Source organism: Danio rerio, chromosome 12, assembly GCF_049306965.1.
Source record: "Danio rerio strain Tuebingen ecotype United States chromosome 12, GRCz12tu, whole genome shotgun sequence".
In the NCBI taxonomy this organism is placed as follows: Eukaryota; Metazoa; Chordata; class Actinopteri; order Cypriniformes; family Danionidae; genus Danio; species Danio rerio.
The window spans coordinates 17,280,894-17,307,183 of NC_133187.1; the positions used below are offsets into that span (position 1 = coordinate 17,280,894).

Sequence of the window (26,290 nt, forward strand, 5' to 3'; positions counted from 1 at the left end):
ATAAAATTTGGACGGAACAGAATCCTAGCTACTGATAGAGCTTAAGGCAAAGCTAAGACTGAAATGCCTGTTTGAGCTGTCTAAAAATGACTAGCACTTACACTTTAATGCCATAGGTTTGTGTCAAGATGTGCACCATTAATATTCTTTTCTAAGGCTCATTTTACAGAAGCTGCTTAAATACCCTAATTTACCTAAAACCTTGTCCTGGCTTAAACTAAGCCCTCTCTTCGAAAATGAGGTTTAAGTAATAATAATATGAAATCAGTGGAGTGAAGAAATGTGCAAAACATGCAACAGATTTATTTATTTTTTTTAGATGACTCAACGACTTGGCCATTCATTGTTAAGTTTATGTATATTTAGGATTTATTTTTAAGTTTCTTAAATATAAAATAATATATATTTTTAAAAACAAACATTATTTTTTGTTTATTTAATGAAACTGTTCATTTACATTCTTAGGTAATGATTGAATGTTTTATTAGCTTAAATGAACAAATACTCTTTACTGGAATTATTGTCCTTAAAAAATACAAAGACTGAAAACCTTTGTGCTTTGAGCAAATTTTAATCAATATTAGCTTACAAAATTACTTTTATAATAAGGAATATGCTTTGTCATATTACATTTGATTAAACATTTATATTGTATTTCTATTTCCTATCCAACTATAGTAGAAACCTAAGAAGTGAACTCTCTCTAAGCTGTTAGTTTTTTGACTTCTTTATTTGTTCTATTTTATTGTTGGCCATTTATTTGTCTTTAATATTTACATTTTTAATTATTGTATACTTTTAATTGATCTCTGACAAGAGCTGTGCTGCATATGCATATTTTAAGCATTTATTGCTAAAGCACACTGAACAAAACTCTACAATGCAGTCAAAAGCATTTTTTAAAGAAATGAGTTGATTGATGACTGTTTGACCACCCTGCCCTTCCCTGATGTCAAAGGTACTAGTTATGGGTCTTGAGTTTCATAATGCCCTCCCTGAGTGATTCAGAGCCTGTGAACATCAGGGTCATGCTGATTACATTGTGATTATGAAATGCAGGATATGCTGTCTTGTAATTTTTTATTTATTTGTTTCTGCTAGAAATACACTTCCCTATCTCAGTTGTAACATGCTTAACAGATGGTTTTGTTCCCATGTTCTGTAAATTAAACATCATTTATTCTGATGTCATAATGTCGTTTACAGCTGTATGCAGATCTATCATTATGGATCAGTGCTTTTGTAGAGTGCTGCTGTGTAAATCTCAACTTTTTTAGCCATCTGCATTTAACCCAATGACTTTGCAAACGTTCCCTGCTGTGTTGACAGTTATATGTGAAACAATATACATTTCCATAAATACCTGAGCTTGTTTACATCTGAACTTTTAGCAGATTACATTATACCACAGATGCTATGCTTACAGAATTACCATTTCAGGAAAACATACATTTCATTTCTCTTTCTCATTCTTCTGCTCTCTGGTTTTGAGATACCCCATATGGGGGAAAAGAACATGACATTTATTTCCTGACTGATGTTTTTTTGTTTTTTTTTTTCATTTCAAGGATGCAGCGATTTATAGATTTTGGTTGTAAGATTATAGTCTTAGGAGTAATCAGGGTTTCACGGTTATCACGTTTATTTTGCAATCATTAATTTCAATAAACTACTAGTTTATAAAATCACATGAAAACTCCTTATTTATTTTATTTATTTATACGCCATATTATGCCAGAGTTGTCTTTTAAAGGTAATTTAAATCTGTAGTCCTTGGGCAGAAAGTCGTAAAAAGTTTAACAATTAAAAAAAAAGAGAAGTACAATATTTACATACAGTGCAATATACAATACATCATAATCAATAAAATCAAATCAGCGCATGCATGTTTGATTATCTTTAAGCCAAGTATTAAGAACAGAAAGTGGTACTCTCTCTAAAATACACTGATACTTTATTCAATCTTTTTGCTGCTCTGACTGATTATCCAAAAACAGTTCTCTTGAATTTAACTGAACAATCAACTCTAACTGATGACCTAGTTTTGCACATTGACAATTGCACATTGTTTGAGAGGAGGTGGTGGTGCAAGATCATTAAATATTTTATACATCAAATGCACATCAGCATAAAATAAGAAATTATCGAATGGTAGTAATTTTTTGTTGTTCAATACAGTAATGATAGCTCCTTGGCTTTTAGCAAAAATGTTACAGTTTGTTTATAGATGATATACGATGGTTTTAATGTTGTAATGTTCGTGTGGGACCAGCTTAAAGCACAATAAGATAAATGAGGGAAAATCATTGTATTCATAAAAAGTTAAGCAGCAGCCGTAGATAATTGATGCCTGATGTTTCAATAAATCTTCAGGCTTGCTCTAGCACTTTTGGAAAGCTTCTTAATGTATGTTGTTTTATTTAATTTAAATTAGATTCAATAATTATACCTAACTATTTATAATGATCAACAATATTTATTACTTCTCCATTAACTAAAATATCTGAACAATTCTCCTCATTTTTCTTGGAAAAAAAAGAAAACATCCCCACAGTTTTATATTTTTAAGTGTTATTTATTGCTGCTCATTAACTATAATACAGCACAAACTAATAATAATAAAACCAATAGTCCATTTCTCTTTGGACTCAAAAATAAGTGGAAAAAAGTTTTTAGGATGTAAACATAAGCAATATTTTACACTGAAAATAAATGACAGAGCAACGAATAAAGAAAAAAATAACAATAAATAAAAATAGTATTTGTTTAATGTAAATCTAATCATATTAGTTCAGTATTTCCCTTTTTAAGAGAACAATTGTAGTCAAAGGCTGCTGAACCTCTGTCTGAAAGGCACCTTTGATCAACCATATCATCAACTTGTTTGGTATTTTCATTTTGTATCGTTTTCTCATTTTGGAGTACCTTAGAAATGTGTATATTTCATACAAAATGCGAAGCTGATTGGTCAGTTTTTGTTATGTTACTTGTGGTGCACTCATGCCATTCTTTCAACTAGACGCACCTGGAAAGCATGATCGTGTCCTGCTTCATGTGCACCGCATACACGTCACTTCCAATATGTGTGCGACAAAATAAATAACTAATTTGGCGCGCAAAAGATGCGACATGATCTGCCCTGAATAGCCTCAGCCATAGTTATTCCAGTGTATGTGCGTATTAGCCTCAGTGTGCATGCTTGGAACTTTAAATAGCTCACAGTTGGCATAACTTTTAGTTGCAGCAGTTTTGTTCCGTGCAGAAACGCGGTGTTGAGAAGTCTTTACGATTATTTTACCATGACGAATTAAAGCGCGGTTAATAGTCAAATCGGTTAATGGTTGCATCCCTATTTGTTAGACAACTCATAGACCTTTTTCCCTGTTCTAAATTGTTGGAAGTAGGACTGTGCGATTAATCGCAATCGAATTGCAATCGCGATTTGAAACATTGCGATTAGCTTAACACATGATTATTTTACTTCCCCCCCCACCCAGAGTAAATAAGTGACTGCAGTCTGTGTTACTTAATAGCCTTACTAGTCAATTGAGTGAGCACACTTTCATTCTGCCCAATCAGAATTAAGCAATTGAACTATGCGAAACATCCACAATAAAAAGCAAAAAAACAGTAAAGCACAAAGTAGTGGGATGATAGCATCTGCTGCCTCAGAAGCATAAATGGACAAATTATTGTCAAAGAAAAACAGCACCTCAGTAATGTGGAAATATCTTTGTTTTAAAGTCACAGACACCAAACAAATCCTGGCCATTTGTAAGAGCTGTCGGAGAATTGTTGCCACAGCGTCAGGAAATACAACCAGCACCTAAAAAAGGACCAAAGGCGGCTATGAGGAGCATCTTGCTAAAGTCTACCAAAATTATTGCCAGTAACACTCAATCTAGTAGCAACCAAAGTACAATTTTATAGTTGTTTGCTAATATAAGTTGATAACTTCATTTCTTTTTTTACCGAAAGCTCACTGCATTTTAGCAGTACACTCTTAAAAAAAAAAGGTTCCTAGAGGTTCTATATAGAACGTTGGGGTTCTATACTTGCCAGTAGAACCTTTTACCCAAAAAATGGTTTGTTTTTGATTCATAACATAATTATCTAGTAAAGATTATAAGATAATTATAAGCTATAACACAGATATACAAAGCTTTTTGAGTCAAAACCTAATAAAATGAATGCTGTGGTCAAAAACGTTATCAGTGTACAGTATTGTGAGATTTTTTTCATTTAGGTTTGCACAACTTATATTTTATATATACTTAATATTTAACATTTAAAAAAAATATTTTGTGAAATAAATAAAATAACCAGTTTATTTATTTAGACTGTGCAGTACCATGTTTTTATGATTTAATAATTTATTTCAAACTAATTATCATCGTCGTGGACAGGTGGTGAAGAGCCTCGAGAGTGACGGTTAATTTTTCGAAAGGAGAAGTCCACCACAGCTTCATCATTCACACAATAATTATATATATATATATATATATATATATATATATATATATATATATATATATATATATATATATATATATATATACTTAAAGGTTTAATATTTCAAATACATTTAGCCTGCATTTTTGTGTCCTTTATAAATAACACCTGATCTTTCATCTATGGATTATTAAAATATGTTTGGCTTTAAAAGGTTTTAATAATATCCAGGGATGGACTGGCCATAGGGAGAACTGGGACCTTTCCCGGTGGCCTGATGGTCAATCTAGCCTGCCACAGTGACTCTGGCCTGCCGCGCGTACACAGACTCGGTGCGGGCACGAGTGCTGCACTGCTACCTAAATGAAGAACCCTTAAATGGTTCTAAATAGAACCATCAAACTTGAATTTGAAGAACCATTTGGGGTTCTATGTAATGAACCCTTAAAATGGTTTTATTTAGAACCTTTTGGGGTTCCATATATGAAGCGCTTGATAGAACCATTTTTGGTTCTATATAGAACCGTTTCTTTTAAGAGTGTAAGAAGCTGCAATACAGATTTTTGAGCTGAAGCTTAACTACAAAATTACACAGCAAATCGAAATCGCAATATTAAAAATTTGATATTTTCCCCAAATTGCACAGCCCTTGTTGAAAGTTTTCTCTTTTTTTTTTTTTTACCAACATTTATATGAATTTATGTATGTATTATATAATTTTTGCATTAAATGACAAAAAACGAATTAATGATTGTGTGGGGTGTTTCTCTAATGCAGCATCTATGGGGTGGGAAATTTGACGTTACTCTCTTCTGGCTGCCTGTATAGGTCTCACAATTTATTTATTTTTTCTGAGAGTCTTGATAACATCATCGTAAAGTTTTTCCATTTACTTCTTCAGCAAATTGGATTGTGAAAAGAAAATTGTTGTACTCTCCCATTCACTGCTCTCTAAGTTTACCCAACTATGACGACTTCTGCTACTGAGAAACCCGGAAATGAGAAAAGCGTCCATTGTACTCTATCTCTTCTCTCTCTCTCTCTCTCTCTCTCTCTCTCTCTCTCTCTCTCTCTCTCTCTCTCTCTCTCTCTCTCTCTCTCTCTCTCTCTCTCTCTCTCTCTCTCTCTCTCTCTCTCTCTCTCTCTCTTTCCCACACTCTAGCCTATTCTCACCAGTTTTCAGACTTGGAAAAGTTAAGTGTGTGCTGAGTCAGCTGGGAAACCCATCAGTAAAGCTAATGAACTGGAATACCGGGATAAATCATTCTGGCTTGGCTGAGTTGAAGTCCACCTAACTCATGTAGCCCTGTATACTATTAGCGTAGATCTGAATTAAAACAAGACCTGCCATCTTTATTCTGCTGTTGTAGCCTGTCATAATTCATTACCAAATCTGCGTGTGCTTATCCACTGGAAAATAATCTGACATGGGTTTGCAATCACTCTAAGAAATGAACGTGAACACAGAAACAATATGCCCTAATGAGGTGAAAAACATTGAGTTTGTGCATTTTTTTTTTCTACTGCTGGCTCGTCAGGCATTGTAGTGAACAGAGCTGTACCCTAAAAGGACAGAACTGTCAGCTGGTGTTTCGACTTTTAATTTAGACTCAAGGTTCCATGGGTCCAAGGCATGTTCAAAGGACCTGCTATCTGGTCTGAGACACTTAAGCTGATGGTCCATGGCTCCAAGCCATCAGTTGGCTGAAGTCAGGTCAACATTAGCAACAGTTCACCTATTCCAGCGTTAGGCTTGGGAAATAACCGTTTTCAAGGTATACTGTGGTTTGGAAATTCAAGGTTTTAAAACCGCCAAAATGTTCTGCTATACCATTCCTATGGTAAATGTAAGATTTTTATTTATGTTTTGGCTTTGTTTTTTTTTGTTTTTTAAAAACGATATCTCCGGAAGAAAATATATCCAGAGATGCAATATTAAATAGTAAAGAAGTCAGTGTTTTAGAAACACTTAAGTGTTTTCAGTTGAAGTTGAGTGCAAATGCTCGTGCAGTGCATTATGGGATTGTAATGATACATTTTCACTACAGTGTGAAATTTGCTCTCTGTGCTGCTGGCAATGCCACAACGCCACGGCTCTCCCTCGCGAAGCAAGTACTGAAGTAACTGAAACTACAATTCATCGAAATTCTGCTAGTCCTAGCTCCATAATAGAGCAGATTTCTATTGACCCCAATGTTAAAATGGCCAAGTTTACAGCAGAAAAAAAGGTGTCTACGGCCTGGTACAAAAAAATGGTATTGGTGTATTTAACTAATAATGCTGAGGAGGTGACTCTTTTTTTTTATAACTCATCCTTTTTTTTTTATTAAGTTATATTAAGTCTGCATAATTAAGGGCTTGGCCACTTGAGTGATAGCTAGGTCTCGCTATGATTAGCCTCTAAACTCTGCATATTTATCACATTTTTGTTTTGTTTTATGTGGCTTTACACAGTAAACTGCCTTTTGGAACTATTTCCTACAAAGATCAGATAATATGGCATGCTGTGTGCACTTAATTGTGTTCACAAACCATTTAAGTGGCCTGCGGTTCACAGGTGAGTGAAATTATATATATAATTATAATATATAAATATAATATAATTATATATTATATAATTTTATACCATCTCTATAAATGTATTTGTTTATTTAAGATGATTTATTATTTTCTTTCTAACTTGAATGCTCTCCAGAGCCTGATAGATTGATTACCTGTAGGCTATCTGCTAGCGTTGTCATCAGTCATCTGAAGCGTTGTCATACAGTGTTATTCCTGGATTTCATAAATAACCTTGCATTTACTAACACAGACTATATCTGAAGTATTTGAAAAAAAATTAGCATTTTCCTTCTGTTGAAAAAACATCATAGGAACAATGCTTAGCAACTCAATGAATTACAACAGTGTTTTTAAAAGACTAAACACTATATTGATACAGTACACAACCAAGCACAAGTGGTCAGAACACGAAGGAATAATGAAGTATTAAGCAATTCTCCCAAAGAAAAGCCTGTTTAAGCAAAATGCTAGCAGGCGTCTGTAGCTCCCCTCATGTTTTGCCTCTTTGTTCATTTTGTTAACCCCAAGTAGGTGCGATGACATGCGAGCAAAATGGCGACAGTTGGCCAAGCATACTTGTAGCTTAAATTGCGCTTTTTACAATCATATGAGTGATGTCATGGAGACTGCGTTTATATCTTTTACAGTCTATGGTCTGTGCACATTTATCACATGTGCAGTTTAATAGCTACATTGAAGAAATGATTAGTAAATAAACCCACAGGCACACATGGTGCAAAGGTGTGAAGGAAAACATTCTCATAGTAAGTGATTTCAGCAGAGTAGTCCAGTTGACCAAACATTTGTGGTCACACTTTACAATAAGGTTCATTAGTTAATGTTAATTAAGGCATTTATTAACATGAACAAACAACGAACAATACATTTACTACAGTATTTGTTCATGTTAGTTAGCATTAGTTAATGAAAATACAGTTGTTCATTGTTAGTTCATGTTAACTCACAGTGCATTAACTAATGTCAACAAGCATGGACTTGGATGTTAATAATGCATTAGTAAATGTTCAATTATAATTATTAAATGCTGTGTTGTGGTGTTCATGATTAGTTCATGTTAGTAAAAGCATTAACTAATGAACCTTATTGTAAAGTGTGACCACATTTGTAAACATACGTTTACGTCTTGCCTTGCCTACTTTTCACAGCAATTGTTTTTTTTTCATCTTTATTCCTATAGCGCTTTTACGATTGTGTCAAAGCAGCTTTACTTGGAAGTTTGTAGTGGATTGAAACCGTGTCAGTTCAGCTTTCAGAGTTTAAGTTCAGTTCAGTTTAGTTGAGTTCCGTTCAGTGTGGTTTAATATTCACTGCTGAAAGTCCAAACCGCAAATCCATCGATACGCAGCTCTACAAGTCCCGAAACATGCAAGCCAGTGGTGACAGCGGCGAGGAAAAGACTTTTGTCAAAAGTAAAGGATAAAAAACCTTGAGAGAAACCAGGCTCAGTTGGGCATGACCATTTATCTTATGGCCAAATGTCTTGTGTAGAGGTGCAGTCTAGGCGACAGAGGCTGAAGAACGCTGGACATCAACGAAAACTCATCTGTCCCTGGATTCTCATAGGAATCAGACTCCTGCTCCCCTCTCCTCCATGTCCTTCATGACCACCACAGCAGCTGCTCAGGATAGGGCCTGGTCCGGGATTATGGAAACCTTGAGATCATCTCTTCACAGGTCTTGGATCACATCAGTGGCACTGCATAATCTCTGGGGGCCTTGGGATGAGTATCCCCAGTTGGAAATAGAGAATAAAGAGAATAATTAGTGTAGGTGCTTTTCATAGTGTATATAAATGAGATGTAAAGACCACATTCAAGCATCATGCTGCTATGTGATGCACTGAGTGTATGCTTTACTAAAAAGGTTTTTAATCTAGTTTTGAATTGCGAGAATGTGTCTGAGCCTCAGATATTATCAGGTAGGTTATTCCAGAGTTTAGGAGCCATAAATGAGAAGGCTCGACCTCCTTTACTTGACTTTGCTGTTCTAGGTACTGCCAGAAGCCCTGAGTTTTAAGATCTCAAAGAGCGGGTTGGATTATAGTGAGACAGAAATTTGGTAAGATAAACAGGAGCTAGACTATTTAATGCTTTATAGGTAAGAAACATGATTTTATAATCAGTATGAAACTCAACAGGCAGCCAGTGTAAGGAGGATACAATTTGGGTGATATGATCATATTATCTAGACCTGGTAAGAACTCTGTCAGCTGCATTTTGTATTAGCTGAAGATGGTTAATAGAGGATGCTGGGCAACCAGTGAACAGAGCATTACACTAAAAGGTAGGCTGCTGCTGTGCGTTTTGTTGCTTGACATTTCCATAAAGCCAACCAATACATAACCTTTCTGATGCTCTTGGCTGTTCCCAACATTTTCTCTGTTCTGCTGTCAATCCTATAATGCACTGCAGAAAGAAAACATGACAGCAAAGTTAATCTGCAGTCCAGTGGAAGCTGATTTGCCATGCGGTTGTTTTGGGATTTAAATATATTTAATTTGCAGGTAGTTTTAATCTAACTGACCCAATTGCCAAAAACATTGTAATATGTGTAGTGAGAATAATATTGTTGCTTTTGGTGAAGGAACTGAATATGAATTCATCAATATGCATTAAATAATTTATTCTAAGCCATCTGTAAAATGTAGCTGTTATTTGTTGTAGATGTTCAGTAATTTCATTTGTAACCAAAGAAAAAAATTTTAATGTTGTGAGATTCTTTCAAAAAAAAAGAAGCTTCTCAAAATTTATTTTATAAAATAGATCAATTATTCTTATGAAATGTACTTATTATAAATAAACTGTTAAATAAAAACAATTACTATGAATCTTTCCTCAGGAGCACTAGAAATGTGGCCTGGCTTGTACTCTTCTAAGTATAAGCCAGGCCACAGGTCTGGTGCTGAATTTGTTGTGTACTCTTTCATGCCTAAGACACATCTTAGCCTATGCAGTTGTCGGATAATGTTATTGGATTATGGGCTGATGATGCATGCTGGGCTTCATCTCCACACGGCCTGAGCCCCAGCGATTACTCTTGATCACATACTCGCTAATAGACACATTTTCACTATTTAAAACATACATTTCGCTGGTAGGTTTTAGTTCTTTATTTCTTTCCCAATGATATGATTTTGCTTGTAGAAGTTAAACAGAAGGATAAATGATTGATCTAGATAAAACCTATGGCTTAATGAATATCTTAAGAGTGTCAAAATACTGACTAGAAAATAGAGATGCATTAATTACAATTTTGTCGTCCAATTTTTTTTTTTGTGAAAAGAGTTTTGCCACTTTTTGTTTTCTTCTTTTAAGAACTATATTTATATTTACTACTACTAATAATAATACAAAAATAAATCATAATAACAATAAACATCACAGTTTTCTCCAAACTGCATTAACAATAGAAAAAAAACACAATATTCCTATAGTATTTTTTATAGCTTTTTAGTCCAAAGAAGAGTACACTATGTATTGTTAATTAATAATTGCATAGCTTTGTGTTATTGTTTTATACTTAGGCAACAATTCAGTTAACTTGATCAATTTGTGTTGAGACAACATGAAGCAGTTGTATGGAATGCAGCATTTTTTACATACTTATTATATACTTAGCATTTTTTCTACTTATTTTTATCTTATTTATTTTTATCTTGTGTCGGTAAAGGGTTTACTGACAACTTCAACCGACATGCCTGATGTTTTCTTTCTCTAAACATGATTATAACTGATATGTATAGCAGAATTATTTCCTCTCCAGCAAACATAAAATAAAAAAAAAAGCTCTCATCTGGGATTCTGTGCTCAAAGCATCCGCTGACTGCCTACAGGTCAGATGTCCGCATACGCTGCGGCGCATGCCAGAGTGAGTGTGTGGTCATGTCACATGATGATCGTTTTCAGCGGTAAAGTGTAGACTGTAGAAACGCTAGGTGAAATGTTAGTGTGGACGTAGATCGTTAACTAAAACGTATTCATGTAAATGGGGCCTTAGTTAAAGACTTTTCATTAATTCCCTAAACAATCATATCAGCTTGTGTAAGTCTGTCACATTGTGGTTGTCAGATATGGGTTTTTTAATGGATGATGGCAATGTTGAGACATTAGTTTGGCCAGTAGACTGAAAGGACGCCAATATAATACAGTAGTCCCTCTCTATAACGCGGTTCACCATTCTCAGCCTTGCAGTTCCACAATTTTTGTGCAATTTGACATCCTTATTTATTTATTTATTTTTTTTATTAGCGCATTGTGTTCTGCATCCTGATTGGCTGTAGACCATTGTCAATCAATCTCCACCATGTGTCCTAAAGAGTGCGTGCGTGTGTGTGTGTATATGTATGTATATATATATATATATATGTGTATATGTATGTATATGTATATATATATATATATATATACACACACACACACACACACACACACACACACACATTATATTTACACAAAACCAGCTGGATCTTTGTAAACTTTAGTGATATAAGATACATTATACACAAAACATTATATTTTGTACTTATTCTCTTTTATCTTTTTAGATGTTGGTCTGAATCGAATCGTTCATCTTGTAATGCGCACTGAACCGAAAGTCTCATACCAAACGGTTCAATACGAATACGGGTATCGTTATTTATAACATATATATTTATATCTTAAAAATGCATTTTGGTTAACAATATTATTTATTTGCTATTTCATATTTTTGATATTATTTGATTATTAGTCTCAATGACTTATTGCTGCTTATTGACCTTATTCTCAAATGCGGAAGTGTGCCTGTTTTCGCGATTGTCTTAGAACTTCCGTTTCAGTCGCCTATGGGAGAAATGACAAGGAATAATAAACGGCAAAAAGCGGTCAAACTACTTGCTCTACAAACAAATGTTTGCATGACTATACAGACCAAGTAGAATAATACAACAAGGAAATATCAGTTTGCAACATCAAACAGCAAAACGAGCAGTTTTTAATGTCTAAAAATGAATGGAAGTGAATGAGACCGGAAGTCTTGTGCCAAAAAGATTCAAATGGCAGCCGCCTCTCGTCTGCTGAGAATAAGATCAATTGAAGCTTAAAAAGAACTAATATAGTCCATGAGACATTTATTGTATCTTATATCACTAAAGTTTACAAAGATCCAGCTGGTTTTGTTAAATAAACATGTATGTCCCAGTTTGTTTGTTTGCTTGTCAGATTTATTGTAAATAATATGACGCCTTTATGACACCTTACACTAGATGTCAGTTTACTTATTGTTAAAATAATAATTGCAATATTATCATAGATTATGGATATCACACTCCCCTAATCACAAAAGATAAGGCTGTCTGACCAATCAATGTAGAGCAGGTCCTCAGAAAGAAAGAACGAATCTTCGAAAACATTTCAAGACCCTTTGTCAAATAAGGTGATGTGAACTCCATATTATAAGAAAATTATTTCAGAAGCATATAATTAATATTTTTAGTTTATATTTTTCTTGTATGCATGGACAAATCCAAAAACAAGTTCAGAATCTTTAAAATGGTTTAAAGGAATGCTTCAGTTTTTATTTATTTATTTATTTAAATCCCATGTTTCTCAAAGGAGAGTTGTCTGAGTAGTGTATACCCTGCGGTATGGTTCATCCCACATCTGACTGTATTCTATCCAGATAAATTCATTATAACATCTGGTTAAATTTATTATAATAACAGATTTGCGATTTTCTAATGAATGTTTAGTAGTTGTGTTATAATAAATAAACCGAAAAGCAGATGGGAATTTGTTAGGGAAGCTAGATCCTATCACAATGATTGCATGTTAAGGCTGAGTGAACACGCAGCCTTTGGTGTGCATTAATACTAGATGAAAAAATTTGATTTCTCTTATACCACATCCTTTTTGAATGTGCTAGGACTTTAAGTGAAACATCAACTTACAGTTTAGTTGTATGATGCGGCCACTATAATAATGCTTAAAGAAAGTGTTATTTGAAGTAAAGTGGAAGGGAAAATGTCTGTGGATTTAGTCAGTGTCAGGGGAAATCTGCTGTTGAAAGATGTCCAACTTCTTTCCCGCTGCTTTATCCTACAAAAAAGGATGAGGAAGGCTTAACTGTTAAATGTGGTTATACTGTACAATGTTGTAAATAATTTATATTCCTAAATATTATGTTTAATGCAGAGCTGATAGCTGTACTTGGCTAGTGTGTGGGTTAATATAGTTCATAAATCAAAGGTCAGAAACATCCAGGCAGTTCTTTAGGTCTTTATTTTGTACAATTTTGCAAATACTTGATGTTTATTTAGTTTTTCTTTAGTGTGTTTTAAAGGGATACTATTTTGAACAAGGTTGATAAGCAGACAATTGACAGTGCTCATTGACTTCCATACTATTTTTTTGTTTCGTACTATGGAATTCAACTACCTTTTCATTTATTATTAGCACTTTGGGGAGTTTTTACCACATAGAACCCAGAGGTTATGTTTTTACAAAGTGTTTTAATATTTCAAATATTATAAAGTATTTGTTCAACTCTTGCAATCTTTTGAAAGAATTTCTAATGCCTTTGGCTTTGCTTGTCCGTACAAGCACTGATTATTTGGTTGTGCAACTTAAGGAAAGGGAGCGAGCTGTTTGCACTTATAATAAAAAAGCCAAATGGCTTCTGACTGTTTTTCTTCTGATGTCCTGCTATTGTTAATCGGGGTCTTTTGTACTTTAATCTGTCTTTTATGACCTTTTAAAAACAATTTTTGTCTTACAGCGTGCTTTATTGTAAATGTTGTAAAACTGTCTGCTTCAACAACCCTCATTCAAACTCTGTTGTCTATTAAATCTCCAGCATTTTAAATATTTTGATTATATATGTTTTACATGTTATATAGCTCTATATGTGTGTTCCTCTTTTTATAATGTTAAATTTCATAGTATCCATAGATAGCAGTTTTCTGTCATCTTCTTTCTTAATGGAAACATGCAATTCTGGGAATTGTACATTAACTCCAGTGTTGCAGTTCTTCACAGGAGAAACTTTCATGAAGTCTCTTATTGAAACAGAAAGAGCCTCTTCAAGGTTATTATATAACAACTCTCAATTGCGCGTTCAGACCTGAAGTCTATCTTTTGTGCTAAATCTTCTGCTTATTTCCAATTGAGTCCCTTGCGTACATTGTGTAATTTAGAGATTAAATGGATTCATTCCAATCTCTTGACAATAATAATGTCTACCAAGCCTGCAATGCACTGTGGAGGAACACAGTCAATTCTTCCAGTGCTGTTTCTCCAAGGGAAATGTTTAAAAGTTGCTTACCTTTTTCCACATGCATAATTAAAGGTACAATAGGTGATTATCTTCAGAAACCAGAAGTTTTATGTTGTGCTGGTTGATGGTCTCTTCACATTCCTATAGTAATGATTAAAGTAAATTATTTAAATGTGTTTATAAGTATCTTTTTATTATTGATAAGGCATAAAACAAAACAAAACAAAAAGTTAATCCAATTAAATATTGTCGGACCGACAAATAACTCAATTACAACAGGTATCTCAAACTGTCAACAAATTTAAATTTGAATTTCTGCAAAGCCTCTTAGGAAAATGACATTATTCTGTTGAAAACAACTATCTGAAGGATGACACCTTATGTAGATTGTGTTCTTGTTTATGAATAGGTTTATATGCACGGTAGTGTTGTTCAGCCACTTAAAACATTCAACAAAAGATTGCCTATTTTCAAGTTCATGAAGTACCTTTTACAGCACCGATAATATAGTTGGTTAAATAGACCGGAGCATTCGTTTAGTTGTTAAAGTGAAAAAGGAGATGAAAACAAACAATGCACTCGTTGTCTTGGTAACGTAAACATAACTGTAGTGTAAAGAGATGACCTGATATTTCTGTTTTTAGCACTCCTTTTTTCTGATCTAATTTTTATATAGTTTACCAACAAAACATAAGTAAATGTGCTCTTCCAACTAACCAGCTTTGCTGAGGTGAAGTTTGATGTATATTCACACATTTGTTCATTTTTGAACAGTGACAGCCTGTGACACATTTTTGGGGAATTATAATTTCTGCACCCACTGGCCCGTCAACAACTACGCTTGATAAAGTGCATGTGTCCATTAGGATTGGGCGGCATCTAAATTTTGATATCATCAAACCTCCCTATTTTACCCTGGTATTCGGTATTACCGTGCATAATAAAAAAAAATGACGTAAGGCTCAGACAGTGTCACTAAACCATTCAGAAGCTGAATACCGTATATGCGACCTTAGGTTCGCGGTCACCTGTTTGTCTTGTTTGTGTTAGAGATCTGCACAGGATGCTTTCTCTCATACGTATATAAGAGACATACGTGTCAACATCCACGCGGTTGCGCGCGTGCTTGCTCGCTCGGGAGCGATGTTGTTAGACCGCGCGCCCGCTCCCTTTCAAATTAGACCTGAGTTACCAACCGCTCCCGCACTTTATTCGGAAATTCATTTCCGCACAGCAAAAAATCTGGTCAGACCTATAGTTTGTATTTACCACATCTCCCTTCTTTAGATCCTCCAGTATACCATATTACCGCCCAAGCCTAGTGTTTTCTAAGAGGTGAATGACATGATCTAGTGTTATATCTAATCAGTCCGCATTCACGATTTCATGACCCAAGGAGGCGTGGCTTTGGACGACAGGGGAGGATCGTAAAATTTCAAAGCTTTTATGCTAATGCTAGCATTCTGACAGATCACCTACTGCACCCCCCCACCCCGTCTGCAAATTCCTTTCACAGTTAGCCACATCAAGGTCAATGCATGAACCATCATCTCTACTACTTTCTACACTTCCTCCTGACAAATCATTTATTTCTTCATAGTGCACATCATTTACTTCATCTTCCTGTATTTGGTCATCGCAAGCTTCTTCCTTACCAGCAGCACTACAACCTGGAACTACATTATCATTAACAATATTGACAGAAACATTTTGTTTAAGGCTGCACAATATAGCGTTTCAGCATCAATATCAAATGTGTGCGTTCACAATAGTCACATCGCAACCTCTGCAATGTGGAGTTGGGATTATTATAGTTGATCAGCAATAAAGAAAGCACAGTGTTATTTTACATAAAATTTGATTATTCAATAATAGGGCCAGGACAAAATATCGATGATGGTTTATTGTGATAATTACACCCGCGACACATTATTGGTGTAGTAAAGTATCGATATTTATTTAAAGGTACAAATGATCTGAACTAATTCATCAGCCCTGCAACAGTGGCAACAGTATGAGGTGGCGCTTCCTGTAGTGTTAGATCAAGCTCATATCAATGTTGCAATTTTACAAAATGTATGTGCTTTTAATAAAAATGCATCATATATATTTTTAACAATTTTTTTAGGGGGTTTTCCCCTTTATTATGATAGGACAGTACGAATTTTAGACATTGGGAGCAGAGTGAAGGGAAGGATCGACAAAGGACCTTGAGTCGGGAATCGAACTCTGGCCGCTGTGAGCACATTTGTGCTATATGTCAGTGCAGTACCACTTTCTGCTATATATAGCAGAAAAAAGCCCTAATTTGGTCTTTCACCAATGTTGGGATCTTTCGTTTCAGTTTGTGTGAGTAGGCCCTTGTTATACATTATGTCTTTTGTGTGGACATTTGTGTGAATGCTTTAGTCTAATATCATTGAAAGCACTGTAAAATCTTTGTAGTGTACACTATATGAGCTCTGTCAATGAGACAAACAAAAAGACACATCAAGCGTTTCATTGGTAGAGTTAAAAAACGTTTCCGATTGTTTTCTGAATGTTGTCTCGTTTCAGTGCCTAATTCTTCGCCTACAAGGGGCGCAGCCATTTGAATCTTTTTGGCTCGAGACTTCTGGTCTCATTCCCTTCCATTTATTTTTAGACATTATCTTTAATATCTTATAGACATATTCTTAAATACCACCTAATCATTTTTTAATGATGATTTCATTATTAAAAATGGGAAAACATTAGAGACTATAAATTTTGATTTCTGGACTGACAATGGTGTGATGGGCCAGCCTTATCCAACGAGGAAATGTAAGTATTTTACGTTTTTTCAGTTTAGTGGCCAATTTGTACGAATTCGTATGAGTTCAATCGAACATAAATGTACGATTTTAAAAAGGAGGCGTGGCACACAACCCCACCCTTTACCCCAACCGTCATTGGGTGATGAGCAAATTGTACTAAATTGTACGAATAAGATCATATGAATTTATACGAATTATCCACTAAATAAAAACAGTTACGAATTGCCGTGAGATTTCATTGGACGGGCATGGTTCATTAATCCAAATGCTGCTTTCAAATGCAGAAGCAAGACTTTTAACCTCACATGTGCTAAACTTCACGTGTCACGTTGATCATTGTATGGCCTCCTTAAAGATGTTTTTGCAAATGCCTCATATCTTAAAGGGTTCTACCCTTGATTGTGAAAAAAAATGTTTGGCTTGGTCTAAGCAGTCCTTTATAGGTAATAGCAAGACGCATGCTATAGACCCCTAGATGACCTGAAAAATGACATGCATTTCTAATCATAGAGCTTACGCGAGCCTCTGGTAGGATTTGCTCCCTTGGAAGGAAACTTGTTCCTTAATTGTTTCAGTTGTTTTTGGCATTTACGGTCTTGTTCAATTACATCATGATTTTTCTTAAGGTCCTAGATAATGCATTATTGTTATTTATTATTTTGTTTTTCAGATTTCATAAATTAGAGAACAAAATAAAAAGATGCACTTAGGTTCAACATTATTTGTTCTTTAGACATTCCTCTTTAAAAGAAAAAAAAAAACTGTAACTGTTTACTCAGGAAGCCATATTGTAATTCTTGGATGTTAGAAAGTGAACCATGTAGTTCTTTTAGATTTAAGATACCAAAAGCAGCAGTTAAGTGTCAACATCTAAAAATCTATTCATATGTTTAATGCTTAGATTTCGTTATATAGATTTTGTGTCCCCGATCCAGCCTTAGACTAGTGTAACTAAGTTGTTAACCCATAACTACTTGTGGTATTTATGCCTTTATCTTCTGATCTGTGTATAGTGTTTCTCACACCCTCCTCCCGTCCGTCTTTTACTTTTCCCCATGATCATTTCATTAATTCAATTTCAGTCTTCAAAGGCATTCTCCTTGTTCTCTTTTGTACTCTATAGCGAACCCGTTTACCTCCCTTTTTGTTTCCATTTCTGCCTTTCTCCCTCTTGTCCTTGCTTTGTGTGAGGCTATTAGCTATAAACATGAGGTTTCAGTCCCAGATGTGGCTCATTAACCTCAGCACCCCAAAGCACGAATCCAGGAGGGCTCTGCTAACTTCCCTTCACCAGATTGTAATTCTTTCTTCATATCAACAACATCTGCACCCCCATTTCTTACAGTAGTGTGTATAAACGTACACACATGCTTTTTGCTTGCATGGACAGGCATTTAGAGTGGGTATATAAATATAACTGAATAATCGATAACAATTATTTAAACTAAACAATAGTACCAGCTAAAAATTAACATTTATTTTTTTTTATCCACAAATTGTGCAGCTTTTACATTACTTAAAATGAACGCAATTCATTTTAAAATTACAAACAGTGCAATTTGGTAACACCGCAAATGATTAAAAAAGAATTTAACATGTCTCAATCAAGAAAAAGTTTGGAGCACATATTTGATGCATAAGAAGTTAAAATGCACACCTATAAATCCATTACTTACTAAAAGAAAATAGCCTTATAAACTACTGTTTATAGCAATGAGAGTATTACAAGAAGTTATGTTATTAAATGTTCATGTTAAAAAATAAATTAAGTTATTTTTATTCTAATAATTCCAGCTAGATTTTAGTGAAATTGCAATTTTGCCAAATAACACAGAACTTTCAGTTGTTATATGTAAAATGGCCTAAATACATGCAAGACTATTCCAATATTTTGCTCAACTCCACCATCTCGCATCTGTATATATTTTAGCTGTTGTGACATGACTGCATTGATCGCTCACACCCCCACACATCATTAATCGTGTTGTAGCTACTTTAGGATATGCATAATATACGGGAGCGCTCATGCGTCTTCGGTCCTGTCAGATCACGCACTCTCATTCTCATACAGCAGAGAGTGGCTGTGTGCAACTCCATCCTGCGCGATTTAGAGAGCAGAAATTCGTAAACGCATGACCAAGTAGAGAAATAAATAACACGCTGTTGTGTAAATAAAATATTACTTACAGCTATTTACCTTGTTTATTAAAAGAAGTTGGGATCTGGCTCAATATATGAAATATAATTAACTTGACCTCGCTGGGAGGGTGGGGTGCCCCTCCTAATATAATGGTAGGGGAAACACTGCCTGGTGTCTATAAAGTTTCACCTCAAAATGCCCTTCAGATAATTTATTACACTGTTAGAAATGTTAGTCTGGGTGAAGGTACTCTCAGAAATGAAGATATGGGAGCTGTCACTGGGGCAGTATCTTTTCAAGAGGTACCTATTTGTACTTAGGGTCATTTATGGTATGACAAATGTACATAAAAGTACCAAAAATACACCTACATGTATAATGTACCTTTATAGTATTGTTATGGGTTTTATATCATCACAACTTTGCATAGTGTCTGTTTGTTGACGCAGAAAATGAACACAGTTTATTATATCTTCACCTTGACGAATATGACGTTATGATTTAAATTGAGAAGGATCCATATAGAAAGTATCTGTGAGATTCTTTACTTAGACACATTCAATGTGGAGCTGACTAGCAAACAATATTAGAGCAGGTCAGTTGTGGCATCACACTCTACCATTTCTCCAAACAGCTTGTCTGAGAGACTGCTTTTTGATATTTGGAGATAAAAAAAACCTTTTTAAAATTAAAATACGTTGGTTGTACACACACACTGCCAACAAACCTTTATGTATAAATTGACGCATTGAAGTCACATCATTCTGAACCAGAGATATACATAAGTGCTTTATGCTCCTCTGTACTGGAGACACATTGGAGTCTTGAGTCACACTGATAACCTATTTCTTTATATCACAACTATCATGTCTTTTTTATTTTTAAAATGGCTGCATGATACATTTAAATTAAACATTATAATTTTATTTTCAACAATTTGTATTTTATTTATGTGTTTATATGTCTACACAATTAATTGGTACTGAATTAGTTTGTTAATTACATGTATTTTGTTATTTGATATTTCTTGCAAATTTGTTGTTATTACATTGGTTGCTCCTTTCCACAAGTTCAAGGTTGCTTTACAAAAGATTAATGTACACAATAAACAACACAAAATAAAAAAAAAAACACCACAAATTTTTTTTTTCAGCAGAAATGCATTTAAAATTAATGTTTAAAGCCAATGATAATTGAAGATAGACAGAGTGAGGGAATAGTGTGAATTAAGTAGATTGTGTCTACCATTTAAACAAGTGAGCATCATTTCAATTTACAGAGTTGTAGATTATTTTTACAATGATCAAGTAAAAACTTGACATTTCTGAACCTCAAGTTTTTCAAAATATGAATAAACAACAATGCACTCACTTTTAAGCCATAACTATACATGACATCTACTCTCTTTGGTTCAGTGCCAGGTCAAACATTCATCTGAATGTCTACGGTGTGCATACTTGCAAGGGGTAATACCTGTATTGTTGTCATTTCTGAATAAGATTGCGTGGGTGTTTGGTTTTGGATTAATTGCGCAACTCTGCTTGCTTATGTTGAATGGATTGTTTATTAATGTCACTCGAAATTCTCCATCATATTTTTCTGCCTCTGTTTGTTTTGTGTGTATGTGTCTTACATCATGAGCAGTTCTTTTTAAAAAGACTGTTGAGTTAAAAGAACATTTGTGCACTTTGTGATCTCTTGATTTTGTTAACTTTAGCTGCACTGTCTAGTTTATGAGCACAGACATTCCTTTTAGAATGCAGTGTATGTAGTCAGTAGACAGTATTGTGACTCAGTAGTTGGAGAAACAGAAAGTATTGTGTGCATTTTGGTGCTAATCTCTCTCTCTTTTTCTCAATCTATCTTGTTATCATTCTCTGGGGCTGTTCAGGGTAATATGAGAGTCGTAGCAATGTGGGCTGGAGTCCTATGTGTTTTCTTTCAGTGTTAGAGTGTAGTGTGTTAGTGATTATGACATTGTTTTATGTACACTCGCAAATATCCTGTTTTCTATTTTGTTTCATTCAGTGATTAAACAAAGATGCTTTTTTAAAATTCAGGAACAGGCGACTAATTTTGTTTATCTCTTTCAACAGTGGAATGTTATCCGCAAACTCATTGTCCACTAGTAAGTGAGCTGGAACGCCCACTGTCACTGTCATTCATTGGAACAGTGGATTTCCGTGTTGTAGGTTATATCAGTCAAAAAAACAAAAAACAAAACAAAACTTGTAACTGGAGTAAGAGAGCATGGATGCCTTGGACTCTTTGCAAAGCTCATCTCTGGATGCCAAAGCTGAACGTATTGCCCGCTACAAGGCTGAAAGAAGACGGATGCTGGCTGAAAGATATGCAAACTTGGAGGAGAATACATCTATATACACACAGAGGGAAAGACATCAGGAAAGTACAGACACGTCAAATGTCGCGCCCAGCTTGGAGACGAAAATGTTGGATGTTTCTTCTGGACTGAGTCACCACAGTAAAGAGAGTGGAGTTTTGAGCGAGCAAGGAGACAGGAGCAATTCTAAGGAAAACACCAATGCCTTGTCATCCCATGACATCTTAATTACTCATGAAGACCAACCAGCAAGGTCACGTCAACAACACAGGTAAGGTAGAATCTGAGAGTGTATCCTGTTTGACCATTTACAAAATTGTACAGAATGTTCACTGCTTAGTAAGTTCAATGTGAGGGCAGCATTTAGTTGTTAAGAACTCTTCCTAGTCAGCGAGATTGAGGTCTATGCCAGGACACGTCCTGCTGTTTTGACATTTGAGCTTTTTGTTTTGGTTTGAACTTACAGAAGTTCAGTTAGTGTGGAGTGTATCTCATTTCTGGGAATTTACATGGAGATTTTAAATGTGCAGAGCTTCCAAAAAGTATAAGCAGACTTGCAAAACCAGCATTTTAAAATAAAATAAAATAAAAAAAAAATGTAAAAAAATTTATTAACATGTATCATGTATTATGCTTTGAGCACACCTTCCCAGATGAGAGTCGCACACGTCTGACAGGTCACTAAGGATCTTCTTCTGGATTTCGTCTTGCTATATTTGTTAAACATGATATTTAATTAATATTTACTCTGTCTGATGACTCATTAGTATTTCAAATCTATTACTTGTTCTTAGGTAACACGTTTTGGCTGAGCAAAAAGATAATACAATAATTTATTTAGCCACATACACTGACTCTGCACATTTGACTGATTGCTTGCCTTTATTGTAACCTAGGCTATAAACTTATTGTATACTTTTATAATTACCATTATTGATTATTCATTCATTCATTCATTTTCTTGTCGGCTTAGTCCCTTTATTAATCCGGGGCCGCCACAGCAGAATGAACCGCCAACTTATCCAGCAAGTTTTTACGCAGCGGATGCCTTTCCAGCTGCAACCCATCTCTGGGAAACATCCACACACACATTCACACACACTCACACACTACGGACAATTTAACCTACCCAATTCACCTGTACCACATGTCTTTGGACTGTGGGGGAAACCGGAGCACCCGAAGAAAACCCACGCGAAGGCAGGGAGAACATGCAAACTCCACACAGAAATGCCAACTGAGCCGAGGTTTGAACCAGCGATCCAGCGACCTTCTTGCTGTGAGGCGACAGCACTACCTACTACGCCACTGCCTCGCCCCATTATTGATTATTAAAACTGATATTTAGCAGAAGAGACAGGGCATGCTTAAATATGCATACAGTACTAAAAAAGGTCGTATAAATATTTAGCTACACGATACCTTAACATTTTTAGTGTCTGTTAAGTTGTTAATACATACCCTACCCTTAATGGCAACCCTTCTGTTTTTCCCGGGATTCTCACGTATTTTACAGTTCTATCCCGCTATCATCTCTTAAAGGGTATGTTCCCGTATTTCTCCCGTAATTTCAATCTTTCAACGAAGGGTGGCAATAATATAAGCAACACGTACTGCCGAACCACCCCTTACTCTTAAATGCGAGTCTGTTTTGTGCTTTCGTTTTAGTTAGACATGAAAACACTTTGACATACATGTAAAAACGGCACAATTCTTTTTCATTACAGGTGCCATCACCCCTTCTATGCAATTCTTAAAACAGTCATTAAGCAGTGTGTTACTGTTAGCTGACACGCTCCATAGTGATAAATAGATGCTGTTTCCCAAATGGATTCTGTTCACACCATTTGAAGATGAGTGCAAGTCTGGGTTTTGGGTGCGTGTTTGAACAGACAAATACCCATATAATAATAATAATAATAATAATAATACCAACATCTAAAGATGTCGATCTTGGTAGAAAAAAATAATTTTGTCCTAAATCAGCATAAAAAGTTAGGAAAGCATTCTAATGCTTTAATTATAATGTTAGATGTGTGCATTTTTAAAGTGCCACCTCTGTTATTTAATGTAATCAAATGAAAAGTCTTTGGTGGGTGCCATATCCTTTATTTTCATATTATAGTCAGTATAGTTAATATCAAAATGATAACAAGCAGTTTTTTTTTATATCATGCATTTATTTTATTGTTAAGATAGTGAAACAACGTAGCCAGGATGGTGCAAATTATGTTTTAAAGTCCATTTGAAGATTGACTGTGTCTTCTGGAGTTTGTTTTCCATATCAAACTTGCGAAGTCTAAACTTGCAAAGAAAGGATGGAAGACTTAACTATTAATATACAGATAAAGCCCCAATCAGATGTCTGCAGTCACGCCTCCATTTTTAGATGTCTCCATTTTTGCCCATCCACACTGGTACGGAGCAGCAGCATTTTTGTATCAGAATCAATTTTGTCCTTAATTTTAGTTTTATTGTTGAAGTCATCTACCTCTTGATAAGGTTTGTTAACTTTTGTCTGATGTGCTGCTGCAGGCCTGACAATTGTAATAATTGTACTTTTTTCAATTAACAAAATTAATATAAATAAAAATATTACAAAGGCAGATTTCTAAATGATTTTGATTGAAGTTCTTTAATATGACTACTTGATTTCCTAGAAAGGATGTGTAAGAACTAACCATGACTTTTTTTTTTTTTTTAAGGATTTAATCCACATTAAAATTAGAGTGGGGTGTTTACATTCTGTTCATTCTCAGTCTGAGCCTTTACACGCCAAACCAGCTCATCCTGTCCTGGCATGTTACTATTTAGTCTTTAATTGTCTGTTTTGTAAAGGTCACTGGCTTATCTGGGTCATGTAGGGTATGTGTTATAGTGAAAGTAAACTTGGACATGACTTTAAATACCAATGACATGGGAAAAGTTTGAGATGATGATGAAGCTGCTATGGTAGTCTTTATCTATACAAGTATGTTTGAGGTCAATGCGATTGTGTGCAGCTGCAGCAGATGTGTTGACTGTTATTTGATCTGACGACAGCATCATTCTGCGTTGGGTCTGTGGACACCGAGCCTAATTTAACTCTTTGTTTGTTATTCAACAGTTGATATTTCTGATTGCTATATTGTGCTGCTTAATGACTGGTTGTAGTCATAGCTGCTTTGTTTCACAACAAGAGGAAAGAGAGAAAGAGATTTTTTCTGACTTTGACTTTTCCATAGATGTGTTTTTTATGTATTTTTTTATTTATGTATTTATTTTTTAGCTCCTCTACAGCTTTTACACTTAATACCCATAATATTTTGTACCATGGAAGCCTTTTTAAAATACTCAACGATACCAGTCAAAAGACTAACTTAATTTATTTATTCATCTTAATCCAAAATTAGGCTTTACTTATTTTTTATTTATATATATTTTTCCAAATTTAATGCGTTTCTACATCCATTACTACCAAGGCATGGGGAAAATGTTATCAGGAGCCTGAGGCAATGAATTCAGGAGACACAATATCAGCGTTCCTCACAATCTCCCACGTCCCCCACAATATTCATTGAAGCTAGTCTCTTTCCTTGTTTTGAAGCCTGTTTTGAAACTAGTTTCCTTGAACATTTTAGAAAAAAAAATCTCTATTATCTCTACAGCTGCATGTGAAAGGTAAGATTAGTCCTACAGTCTCATGCCCCATTCACACGGGGCATCAGCATCAATGCTTCTCGTTCACTTTGAATAAGTGACATCAGGCGTTGCCGAACTGCATTGTAGATCTGTTGGCGCCGCCTCGGAGGCGCTACTCGCTGCAGAAGTTGGGACTAGCTCAACTTTTCAAGCGCTGACCAAAGCGTCAGCCATTCAGATCGCTGTATGCAAATACACCAGCTAGACAGTGGCCTATTGCTGACTGAATTTCATTGGCTGACGCTGCTATGAAAATCGTGTTAGCCCCAACTTCATTGATGCTGAAGCCCCGTGTGAATGGGGCGTCATGGGTAAGTTAATAGCTTGCCACAGCAATTTGAGCAAACATGTAAAAGGTATTGTAGAAGATAAGGAATGCTTCTTGTCCACTGAGCTAGTGTAAAGTTTACTGGATATGTGGTTACTAAAATCAGCTTTATCAAGGAAAACAGCAAGCAACTCTATTAATTTCTGAGTTGCAGAAAGGATTCAGGTCATGGTGTACCCCGACTTGGCCTGTAAACTTGTAAAATACTTTACTTGTATTATCATTTATTCTACTATATAGGGCTGTGAAATTTATCAAAATCCAGTTTTAATTACAATTTAGATTCTTTGATCAAGATAAAAGAGGTGTGACGAGATATGTACTCCATGATAGAGATGCGCGGTTGGCGGTTATAGCCGCGGACTCCGCGGATAAACCGCGGATCGGGCGGATGACGTTACGAAAAAATAATATTTTAATTAAATTCGGGCAGGTGGTGGGCGGTTGTACTGTTTTTATAGGCATAGCTGGCGCACCAACGAAAAAGCCTAGGACTGACTTCACAGAATGGGAGAAGGAATCGGATACACTAATTCTGGATGAAGTACAGAAGTATTCCTCTACAAACTTCCGTATAGACGGATCAGCAGAGGAAAATCTACTTCCTTTTGGGAGAAATAAGGCCAGGCATTCCCACGACTACAGCACCTTTTCAAGAGAATTCTATGCATTTCAGCAACAAGTGCTGCGAGCGAGCGCTCCTTCAGTGCAGCAGGGCG

At 35.3% G+C, this 26,290-nt stretch overlaps 2 protein-coding genes across 6 annotated transcripts in view; both read left to right on the forward strand.

Annotated features, from left to right (window-relative positions):
- nmt1b (N-myristoyltransferase 1b) overlaps positions 1–21,833 on the forward strand; it is a 55,310-nt gene extending 33,477 nt beyond the window's left edge. For both annotated transcript variants that reach the window (XM_073917706.1, XM_073917707.1), the window contains exon 12: positions 21,318–21,833. In XM_073917706.1, coding sequence (XP_073773807.1) covers positions 21,318–21,350 — 33 coding nt within the window. In that variant the 3' untranslated portion in view covers positions 21,351–21,833. The remainder of the gene's footprint in view (positions 1–21,317) is intronic.
- svild (supervillin d) overlaps positions 1–26,290 on the forward strand; it is a 133,261-nt gene that overhangs the window by 10,012 nt on the left and 96,959 nt on the right. Inside the window, exon 1 of one of the 4 annotated variants that reach the window (XM_073918318.1) lies at positions 21,318–21,833. The exons of 2 other annotated variants lie outside the window; for them this stretch is intronic. In XM_073918318.1, the coding sequence (XP_073774419.1) occupies positions 21,472–21,833 (362 nt within the window). In that variant the 5' untranslated portion in view covers positions 21,318–21,471. Of the gene's footprint in view, positions 1–21,317; positions 21,834–26,290 lie in introns of those variants that run through there. One more of the 4 variants, XM_073918317.1, reaches the window with a different exon arrangement.